This window comes from Frieseomelitta varia, unplaced genomic scaffold (genome assembly GCF_011392965.1).
Source record: "Frieseomelitta varia isolate USP_RPSP 00005682 unplaced genomic scaffold, Fvar_1.2 scaffold_358, whole genome shotgun sequence".
NCBI classification, from domain to species: domain Eukaryota; kingdom Metazoa; phylum Arthropoda; class Insecta; order Hymenoptera; family Apidae; genus Frieseomelitta; species Frieseomelitta varia.
In genome coordinates, this window is record NW_025110099.1 from 520,273 (window position 1) to 531,435 (window position 11,163).

An 11,163-nucleotide genomic window follows, 5' to 3' on the forward strand; every position below is an offset into this window, starting at 1 on the left:
ATCACGTGTTACATTTTTCTACGAAAATCGGGATCGATTATCGATCTAAACGTCACGTCCAAAAATAATGCGATGACACTTGATCTAGGTCTCATTATCGCGGTCACGGAAGAAATACAAAGAAACGCTTGGGAAACTTGCGGCTGAATCAGGATGTTAATTTCGAATTCCGCTAATTCCTTTCTCTTTTCTCTTCTATTTTGTTGCCAAACTGTATTTCTATACAAATATATAGTAAATATGTTCACAATGTACTCGTGATTACAGTAAAATATATTGTGCTGATATACTTCAATATAATTGTAGCCACAAGTTTCATTGCATCGTCGTCACTTACAGATAGATGGCCCTTTGTTTTGGCGATTCGAGCTTCGCTATATATCGATGATTTCCTTGAATTGGCTTAGAGATTCAAGAGGCATGAGATTGCTTATGTAATAAATTAGAGAATGCTATGCGAGATAACGGATCACATATGGTGTCGGCTTACACGAAACAGATTCATAACCGACATTAATTTCGCATTAAGATTTTTCTCTTCTTCAATCGTAAGATTCATTTTGTAGAAGGATGACTCTTGATTTTTTTTAGTAGTTTTGTATCTTAAATTATTCTATGATGAATATTTTGTTCTGTTCTTTATATAGAATTTTAGATCTTTTATCAAGTCACTGAGTATATTGCTAGAAAGTATAATGGATTAATTATATAATATTGATACTCACACACACTTATCAAATTTTTTATGAAATAAGATTTATAATATTCTGTTCTATTTCGTCGGCCAACCATTTGCTGGCCGAGCAATTTTCTTAATCAATAACGTGTGATCTAAGTACTAAAGTGGTACGAAAAGAACTTCTCACTGCGTTATCCAGAATGCACGTAAGCCAGACGACGAATATGCACGAGGTGTAAACGACGTTACTCAATGATGCCGTTGACAGGCCATCTCTGGCCTCGTGGTTCATGGTGTTTTCATTTCTGCAATACCTTTTTGTCCAAGAAAAGATTATCCTTCTATTTTCTGTCAGAGTTGTTATCTAGTAAATGAAGAGATTTTTATTCAATAATTTGAATATTATTTTATTTACAATAATACCTGTATCTTACCATAGATTTTTTTAATTAAACTTAAAGTTATACTTAAACTAGTGAAACAGAAATTATTATTGAAAATTGTGATAATTCACCGCCAGTAAAAGTACATTCAAAATGACTAGTTCTTGATCTGAAAAGTAAATAATTTTAAATATTTATAATCTCATATATCTATATTTTTAAAAATCATACAAAGTAGAATAAAATTAAAGAATTTTCTTAAATTCAAGATCAATGGCAAGAGTACAAAATAATAATTTACGTGATTCTGATTAAGTCCAATAATGGTCGATTCTCTTCTACGAACAGACGTCCATACGTGAATTTTTTTTAAAATCATGAGCTAAAAAATTCGAAAGATTGCATTATTTCAAAGCGTTTTGGTATCGAAGCATTCACGAAAAAAGAAGAAGGAACAAAGAGGATACGAGTCGAGAGAAGGGTGAGTAAAGAATAGAGAAAAAAACGAGAATACGAGAGGAAGGGGATATGCTCTGAAATAAACTGCTCGATACGATCCGAGGCTAGACAAAGTCGACGCAAATGCAACGATTTACATTACTTTACTACTCTTATATAGACTGAAAAATGAAACGTTCGATCTGAAATTATCGATCAAAAGAAAATTTAATTATTTACAACAAATTTATGTTATATTGGTATACTTAAATTTATATTGGTTAAATTGATTATAATCAATTTAAATTGGTTTATTAAGTTTGTTCTTGATATGTTTATACTTATAATTTACTATTTTATCGAATTTAAGCTTAAAAAAAGTTGAATATTCCACTTAAAAAAGCTAGTTAACCTCTAAATTTTCTGTCCTTTCATGTGTAAAAAAAAATCATTGCTATCATATTATATAAAATGTCCAGTAATACATATTTTTTAATAATTATTTACAATATAGAATATTCTAAGTGGATCAGTTAATAGAACACCCTGATCATTTTGATGAGTAAATAAAATAAATATAAATATTTATATGTAAATATCTCACCATATTAGATTTTTCATTATTTTCTATAAATATAAAGATACATATAATTTTTGTTCTTATCCTCCTCTAGTATATCATTATGATGAAAACCTTTATATCATATAAAAAACATTAACAGCTAAAATTAGTGAAAATTATTAATCTAAGGTTACATTTATGTTTAAATTTCTTTCTTTTTCAATATTTAATTCATTTATCTTTTATTTACTTCAGTAATGAAATTAATTTTCTCATTGGTTATGTACTTTAAACACTTGTGCACTATGTTACAACTAAACACACAGAATGATCGATTGTTTTAAATTAAACTTTTCAAAATTTTGAAAAGAGCTAATTTATATTTGCACGGTAAAATGTAACGCTTGAAGTGCCCTCTGTAATACTCGAATCTCGTACAGTCATTTCAAAAATTTTTCATCTTGGAATCGTAGGAACTTTAATTTAAAAAATAAATATCCTTTTGAATTCTCGAAATAATTTTTTAATAAGAATAAATGCTGTAGAATATGATATTCTCCAATTACTTTAACTTAATCTAAATGGAAATAATTGACAATAAGAAATTTCAGTTAGGATTATGATATCACACATGCGCATTGCAATATCACAAAAAACGTCACCAACAGGTCAGAAAAGCGATAGTAGACAGCCGGTTATTTTGTCCGGAAGTACTGCCAAGTATATATTTTGTTTACTAGTATTAAGCTAAAAATGGAAGAAATATTATCGAAGTTACTTGTAGCTGATAGCACATCTATTCAGCAGGTATATTTAGTAACACGTAATAAAAGAAAAAATTTTACAGAACACACGTGTCTGCTAACCATGAAAGACAAAAAGTCGAATTTATTTAATTTAATCTGATACATATATTTTAACAAAATCCTTTCAAATACTTCTCCTGACTTGGAAACTATTTTACATAATTGATAAAGTATTTTGTTTCGTATACTTCTCTCTTTTTCAATATATTTGATATTTTAATATGCATGTCACGCAGTCTTTGAGTTTCTTTATTAAATAAAGATGAACATTAAGATGAGCAAATATATTTTATTAAGATAGTTTTTAGAATCATTTATAGTAGATATTATATTGATACTATATTCACAGGGAACAGCGGAACTTAGAGAAGCTTTCAAGAACCAAGAAAACACACTAGCATTATGTCGACTTATAGCATCATCAGCAAATCCGCAGGTTTTTATTTTAGATTCCTATAAATATCTTCTTGATGTCATGAATCTTTTGCAATATTACGATTTATATGTATCTAGATAAGGCAATATGCAGCTGTATTATTAAGGAAGCATTATGCTAAAGAAAAACATTGGTTCAAATTACCACAATATATACGGACTGAATTGAAAGGATTAATTTTACAAGTAAAGAACTATTATTTTGAAAAGTATATATTTTGATAAAAATATGTATTTTTTTTTTATTTTTCAGACATTACTTAATGAATCAGAAAAAATAGTAAAGAATGCAATTGCACAGTTAACAGGGATAATTGTAAAACATGAATTACCTAATTATGCGTGGCCAGAAATGTTACAGCTTTTACAACAATTAATTACCAGTGACAATTTAACGAATAAAGAGGTATAAAATAATTATTTTACATATTTTTATGATTACTTAGGGTACAATATTATTAGAATGAAATGAAAATTTGAGTTCAGAAACTAATAAAAACCTGCAGTTAAAATTTTATTTTGGGGATCGTCTCTCCATCTCCTCCATCCCCTCTGTTGTGTCAATCCCTTCAAAATTTCATTTCATTGGTATTATAGTCAATATACAATTTCATTATAGTTGGGGTTGTATACTTTGTCAATTCTGACTGAAACTTCACCTGATGTCTATCTTACCCGTGCTGTGTCGCTTACAATTCTTTTGGGACAAACATTAAGTAATTTAAACGACTTAAGGCATCCTATAGCATTTTATATTTTAAAAATACTGCACAATCTTAGTCCCTTAATTAATGGGAATCAAATGGTGAGTTACTTATAATGATTGAATATTATAATCAAAAATATAGAAAATTATATTTTATAATAAATAATTTCCATAGATGGTAAATATTTATCATCAAATAATGCCACAAATAATGACCACAATTCAGTATCTTACTACTTCTAATGAAGATAAAGCTATTACATGTTTTGAATTATTAAATGACCTATGTGAAAATGCAATTACTGTGATAACACCACATGTCAATGCTCTTGTCAATATGTGCCTTGTTATTGCTCGTAACAAAGCATTAGATGATGCTCTGAGAGTTAAAGCAATTACTTTTATTGGTTGGTTAACCAGAACAAAAAAGAAAACTGTAATCAAACATAAACTTATTGAACCAATTTTAGGTAAGATATATTAATATTATCAATAAACTTTATTTGCATGATGATATGTAATTATTTAATTTAATTTTATAGATATGTTGTTTACTCTTATGTCTACAAAACCCCAAGATGGTACTGATGAGATTTATTTTAATGGCGATAATGAAGACAATACTCCTGTAATATGTGCTACTCAAACTTTAGATCTACTTGCACTTCATTTACCTCCAGAGAAATTAATTCCCCACCTGGTATGATTTCTGATACTTATAACAATATTTTTCTTCATAAGATACATAATATTTCATTTTTATGTTACTTTTATAGTTACAATACATAGAACCTAGCTTGCAAAGTATAGATATATATGCAAAGAAAGCAGCATACTTGACAATGGCCGTACTAGCAGAAGGTTGTTCAGAATATATTCGTACAAAATATCTCGAATATTTCTTACAGTCTACCTTTCAAGGAATTAGTGATTCTCACCCTGTAGTGCGTAATGCTGCACTCTTTGCCCTTGGGCAGTTTTCTGAACACTTACAGCCAAACATTTCTCTATACTCACACCAATTATTACCAATATTATTTGAATATCTTAGTCAAATATGTGCTTATATTAAGCAAGAAAAGAAAGAGCCACCTTCGGTTGATCGTATGTTTTATGCACTGGAAATGTTTTGCGAAAATTTAAACGAAAGTTTTTTACCGTATTTGCCAACTTTAATGGAAAGGCTTTTTGAAATCTTGAGTGTGGATACTTCAGTCCATATTACAGAACTTGCCTTAAGCGCTATAGGTTCAGCAGCTATGGCGAGTAAAGAGTCTATGTTACCATATTTTGAAAAGATTATCACTATTCTCGATAATTACCTTTCAGACAAACAAACAGAAGAAGCTATGTGTCTTCAAATACAAGCAGTTGGTATGAATAAAAATATTTAAAATTTATGTAATGTTTATCAATAAAAATAATTTTTGTCATAGTTAATTAATATTTTAGATACTCTTGGGATAATCGCGAGAACAATAGGTGATACAAATTTTGCACCTTTGGCTGGTAAATCTCTTAATTTTGGAATGAAATTATTGAGAGAAACAGAAGATCCGGATTTAAAAAAATCAGTTTATGGATTGATTGCATCACTTAGTACAATAATGAAAAAGGAAATTGCTGATGATTTGTCAGAAATTACTGACTACATAATTACAAGTATACAAAGTTCAGACGGCATAGTAGTATGTAAAACAAATTGTGAAATATATATGAGAAAAGACAAGTTAATTGTATTTATGTTGTTTTGTTTTTTATAGCCACAGTTTAAGGATGAAATTTCTACCTTCCCAATTTATGAAGAAGTTAGTGAAAATGAAAATGAAGATGAAGATATAGAAAACACAGACAATGAAGACGATGATAGTGATGACGATGTAACAGGTTATAGTGTTGAGAATGCATACATTGAAGAAAAGGAAGAAGCAATTTTAGCTTTAAAGGAAATTGCAGAGCATACTGAGTACGATATTTAATATATTTTTATATATTTAAACGCATATTTTTTTTATAACGCTATTTTTTATTTTAGAGAAGCATTTTTACCATATCTTGAAAAATCTTTTACGGAAACTTTTAAATTAGCCAATTATCCACAAGAAGATATTCGTAAGGCTGTAATTGATGCTCTCTTACAGTTTTGTATCAACTTTTCTAAAATTAATACTAACGAAGGAAAGCAAGCATTGTTAAAAGCTCTCTCTATATTTGTTCCAAAATTATCTGAATTGATAAGATTAGACGATGATCGAACAGTAGCTATTAATGGTTTAGATGCTTTTGCAGAACTTCTAAAAGACGTAGGATCAATTGTTGTTATTGGAGAAGGTCATAAAGAGGCTATTACGAATTGTATTACTGATATTATGTTAGGTAAAAATTCAATATAGACTGTATTTTCGATATTTTAATAACTATTATCTGTAAAAATATTGTTTTGGATAGGAAAAACAAAGTGTCAGCATCACGAAGAAGAAGAAAACTTAGATGTTGAAGCTGAACAAGATGAATTACTTGTGGAATCTGCGGGTGATGTATTATGTAATCTTGGAAAAGTAATCGCACCGGAAGACTACGAGCTGCATTTTAAAACTGTACTACCAATGCTTTTAGAAAGATTGGTATATACCTTTATTTATTTACATTAATATCAATTATTTATTAATTTGTAGTCTAACAATTAAATAAACTTTTCAGAAAAAGAATAAATCCGAAGGTCAGAGATCTTTTGCAGTTGGTACAATTTCAGAATGTTTTTCAGGACTTGAACATAGAGTAGCTAATTTCATATGTCAGCTACTTCCTTTATTTTTGAAACTAGCAAATGATTCAAGCAGTGAAATTCGAAATAATGCAATATATGGAATTGGTGAAATTGTATTGTATGGCAAAGATGCAGTTTATACGTATCTTTTTAATATATATCTTATTTAAACATTATATTATTATAAAATTTCATAGGTTTCATTCTTTTTTTCTTAACAATAATTTAATAGGCATTATACTGAAATTTTATGCGTTCTATCAAACGCAATTTATAAAGAATCACATGCAGCGGCTCGTGATAACATAGTTGGAGCAATTGCGCGACTTATCATCGTTAATTACTCGAAAATACCACTTGATCAAATATTTCCAATTTTTGTTAAACAATTACCATTGAAAGAAGATTTTGAAGAAAACAAAGCAGTGTTTAAAAGTATTTTAACATTATATGAAGCTGGTCATCCTATTTTATACCCACATATGGAAACATTACTCGGAGTTGCAGTTAATATAATATATGAAAATACTGCTGCTGATGATGGTAAGTTATGTTTTCTTATTATTTTACATAATAAAAGATTGTTGTATTATAATACATATTAAATTATGTTCTATATTTTTTATGCAGAAACAAAAAGTATTATTATGGAATTCATTAAATCTGCTCAACGGGATTTTCTAGATGAATGGAATTCTATGTATGTCAAACTTCCAATAGAAGTCGCGACAAATATTCCGTATATTTTTCCTTAGGTTTCAATGTGGGTTTGAGAATTATTATCTTTGGTTACAAGAAACATATGGATTGATGAAGATATTTGTGTCTTAAAGAAAGTGATATATTTGCTATATTTGTCATTTTTTAAGTTATATGAATTGAAAATTTCAATATTAGTTTTACGAATTGATAATTTTATACATATATACATATATATGTTCATTATTTATAAACGTCATAATTATAGAAATTATATTTCTTTTCATACAATATCAAGGAATCAATAAGTGCAACTAATCACATCATAACATAATAGGATGCAGTTGCTCATATTTTATAATATTTTACGATTTTACATTTAGTATGAAAATATATCTCAATTTTCTTAGACAATGTATATTAAATTCTAGTCTACAGAACTTTTCATTGTAAGTGGACTTAGTAGATGATAAATATTAAATTCTTCAAATTGGCTCGACGTGAAATCGAAATTAGGATAATTGATAAAATTAATGATTATAAAATCTAATGTATTTGAAAGTTGGATTTAAAGGAGTGTTGTGCTCATCGTCAGAAACGAATCGTTTTATTATTATGTTCTCTGTTCTCATCCAAAAATGACGCGTGTGCATATAAAGCATTATATATATACATCAAACATAAATGTACTATTTGAAGAATAAAATTGTTACATTATATCACCTTTTATAAATAATATTCATAGCATTCCATGTCAACGACACTATAATTTTTGTAATTCAATTTGCTAGAAGGAAATAAGAGAGTTATTTATGAAATTTTCAGACTTGTGTGAAAGATTATATATATATAATACAATCATTATACAATCTTTGTATATGACCTAATATATATAAATAGATTTTATATATGTAATGTACGTATACAAAGATTTAAAAAAATATATACATAATAGATAAACACTTCTATTATGTTCTTGTTAATTTTGCTTGCTCATTTAATTTTAATTTCAAAATTATTATAATAAAACTATACATTAGCACGAAATATTAATGTAGATCGCAAGAGCAATGATTTAAATATTCCTGAATTTTATATGAATATTTTTATTCTGGACAATTTAACTTTTCAAATTCGTGCACAGGCGCACAATGGTTCGCATCAGCGAACAGAATTGCCCGAAAGTAATCGAACAGTGACGCTCGGAAACGCGCGAGAATTACATTGTCACGTAAGAATACTTATACATTATATATTACTTTTATTATTCGCACTAACTGTTATTTTTTTTATTGGAAGTACAAGATATAAAACTCTTAAACAAATTAAAGAAATCATCATCGAAATTCATTGACAAAGGTATGACATTTTTTGTCATACTTCATCATACCTTAAAAACTCTAATTTATTATAAAGAATATTACAAATTCAACAAAACGAAGTTCATTCGAAATCTAATAGTAATCAATGAAGGGAAGGATAGATTCACTGATGCGATAGAGAATGAATTCTGAATAGTCGGTATTTCAGAGCAAGTGTCACAAGATCCGTAAGAGGTCAGGTTTGTTTCATTTGTGCATTTCATTTGTGGTTCAGCACAACCATACTGATTTTATTACTTTTAATGTTTCAGCGAATGAATTGAATATAATTTCTATACCGGCCGCAATAAATTCTTAAGTTTTCTGAAGACTGATATTTTAGAATGTAAGATATCAGCTCTCATATACATCCCATCCTTCAATAGTTATACATTTGTTCGATCTTTATTGAAGATAACGCTTCTATATCGATGTATATCGATGTATATGAATAATACGTGTATGATCATATGGACTTTATATGAATTGCATCATTACGTAAGTATAAAAAAACTTAATAAAAAGTATGAAATGTTTCCTATAAAGAATGAAGAAAGTATAATAGATATGCATTGTCATAAGGACTTTCACGATCAGATGATGCCTCATTTTTATGTATCGTTTTGGCACACAAACTTGCCGATCGACGACCTTCATAGAGCGAGACGACGGAAGTCATAAAGCGTTATCGAGGTTCTTTTCATACCATTGAGCCGAGTGAATTAGTCATCGATGATTGAATGTGTGCGTACCCACCGGTATACGCACCTACGTATATGGTGTATTACAATTTTGGTATGCTTTGTTAATTTGTACATATTTCGTTTTAAATCTAATAAATTTTCTATAAATGTTTTTCTTTTCTTAAATTTAGATTTATTACAACGATTTATTTCTTGTGTTTAGAAAGCATGAGAATGTTAGGTATGCAAATTGCGTAAGCGGAAAACAAGCGGAAAGAATTTTTAGAACTGGATGTTCCAAATTAAATCACCGATCGATCTAGAAACTCTTTTTATGTATATTTATATATATATATATATATATATCAAAGATAAACAGATAAATTCGTGCCTTGTACAAAATACTCGAGTCTTCAAATTTCAATTTTTTATAAAAAATTGTTAATCTTGAACGAATTACTATTCTCTTTTGTGCAATGGACCATATATATATATATATATATATATATATATATAATCCATTCAGAAGTCAAATTGATCCACTTTTATGTAAGTGATCTGGATACATAATTAGTATTAAATCTTTTATAGAAACAAATTATTTACTTCTAAATTTATTTATTACAATAAAACGATTGTAATAAATGATTGAAATATAAATTTCAATGAGAAATTCTTAGAAAATTATATATACTTTTTCCATTCATATAAAAAGGAAAGATTGTAAAGAATAATTAAGATATATTCATCAAAGTATATACCAGAAATGCTGAAATTTTTGAACACCCTATATATGCACGCATATCGAGTGTCTGATGCTGGTTAGTGTCCTTGGGATCTCCACCATGACTCGAATCGAAAAGGAGCTGTAGGTGTACGACCCATGTCCGTGGCCCGACTGTGTACCTGTCGAGCTTACCATGCTCCATGGAGATATCGCTAGTGGAAAGTTTCGTCAGACGAAAGTCGCTTATTGTGCGCAGCGACTCAATGTGGCTAAATCGTGCTATCCATCGATGAATTATCCAAACAAAAAGTGGTAACGTCTGTTATTATAGTGGATAGTTTATTGTAACTATCATAGGGGATGATACCGTATTGGTAAGTGGATCATTGGTCGTGAATTATTAATCTTACCATTTAAATATAATAGAAATGGACAGTAGTAATCAAAGAATCATTTTGAAAGTTCATACATATTTAAGCTAAGATTTATTAGGGGTGTCAAACATTTCATTGGATGCACTGGTGCTACACTTGATGACCATGACTCAACTTATTCCTTTCATTATATCTTGTCTATAGAGTCGTACATTCCATTTTGCATAATTGCATATCATATCATTGGTAATATTGATACATTCACGCGCGAATAAAGGATATTCAATGATGCAATTTCACCAATTATCAATGCTCGATCTTCTTGAATTACAAGATGATCGACTATAATAGCTTTCTGCCCTGTTATAAGATTACAAAAAATAAACACTGTCCTTTTCGTTAACACAGTAATTACAAACAATCAATTGCACGATTCAGTCGATCACTCGATTATTCGGTTCTTACTCTAACAATGATTGTCAATTGGTCCTCGATGCTTCTGTCAAAAGTATGATCGATGAAAAATCACGGATATATGATGAT

At 28.8% G+C, this 11,163-nt stretch overlaps 2 protein-coding genes and 1 long non-coding RNA gene across 8 annotated transcripts; 2 read left to right on the forward strand and 1 right to left on the reverse strand.

Annotated features, from left to right (window-relative positions):
- Window positions 1-265: 265 nt before the first annotated feature.
- LOC122530871 lies at window positions 266-10,587 on the reverse strand. 2 transcript variants are annotated; one of them, XM_043658240.1, is made up of 3 exons: window positions 10,281-10,587; window positions 867-1,043; window positions 266-683 (listed from the first exon to the last, which is right to left on the reverse strand). In XM_043658240.1, exons 1-3 carry the CDS (start codon window positions 10,446-10,448, stop codon window positions 669-671), a joined length of 360 nt encoding a protein of 119 aa, XP_043514175.1. In that variant the 5' UTR covers window positions 10,449-10,587; the 3' UTR covers window positions 266-668. The 2 variants fall into 2 exon arrangements, with proteins under 2 accessions (XP_043514175.1, XP_043514174.1); XM_043658239.1 differs by lacking the exon at window positions 266-683 and having other exon boundaries at window positions 737-1,043.
- LOC122530868 (importin-4-like) lies at window positions 2,707-7,965 on the forward strand. 2 transcript variants are annotated; one of them, XM_043658235.1, is made up of 15 exons: window positions 2,707-2,869; window positions 3,218-3,304; window positions 3,382-3,489; window positions 3,557-3,709; window positions 3,923-4,108; window positions 4,185-4,479; window positions 4,552-4,709; window positions 4,786-5,383; window positions 5,462-5,697; window positions 5,773-5,975; window positions 6,045-6,385; window positions 6,458-6,633; window positions 6,710-6,918; window positions 7,009-7,319; window positions 7,407-7,965. In XM_043658235.1, the coding sequence occupies exons 1-15, from the start codon at window positions 2,816-2,818 to the stop codon at window positions 7,529-7,531; spliced, it is 3,240 nt and encodes a 1,079-aa protein (XP_043514170.1). In that variant the 5' UTR covers window positions 2,707-2,815; the 3' UTR covers window positions 7,532-7,965. The 2 variants fall into 2 exon arrangements, with proteins under 2 accessions (XP_043514170.1, XP_043514171.1); XM_043658236.1 differs by lacking the exon at window positions 3,382-3,489.
- LOC122530872 lies at window positions 8,437-9,923 on the forward strand. Of its 4 annotated transcripts, none has more exons than XR_006307118.1 (4): window positions 8,437-9,031; window positions 9,109-9,334; window positions 9,419-9,631; window positions 9,711-9,923. It is a non-coding gene; the product is annotated as an uncharacterized LOC122530872 (long non-coding RNA). The 4 variants fall into 4 exon arrangements; XR_006307120.1 differs by having other exon boundaries at window positions 8,437-8,706; window positions 8,775-9,334; XR_006307117.1 differs by having other exon boundaries at window positions 8,437-9,334.
- Window positions 10,588-11,163: the final 576 nt, after the last annotated feature.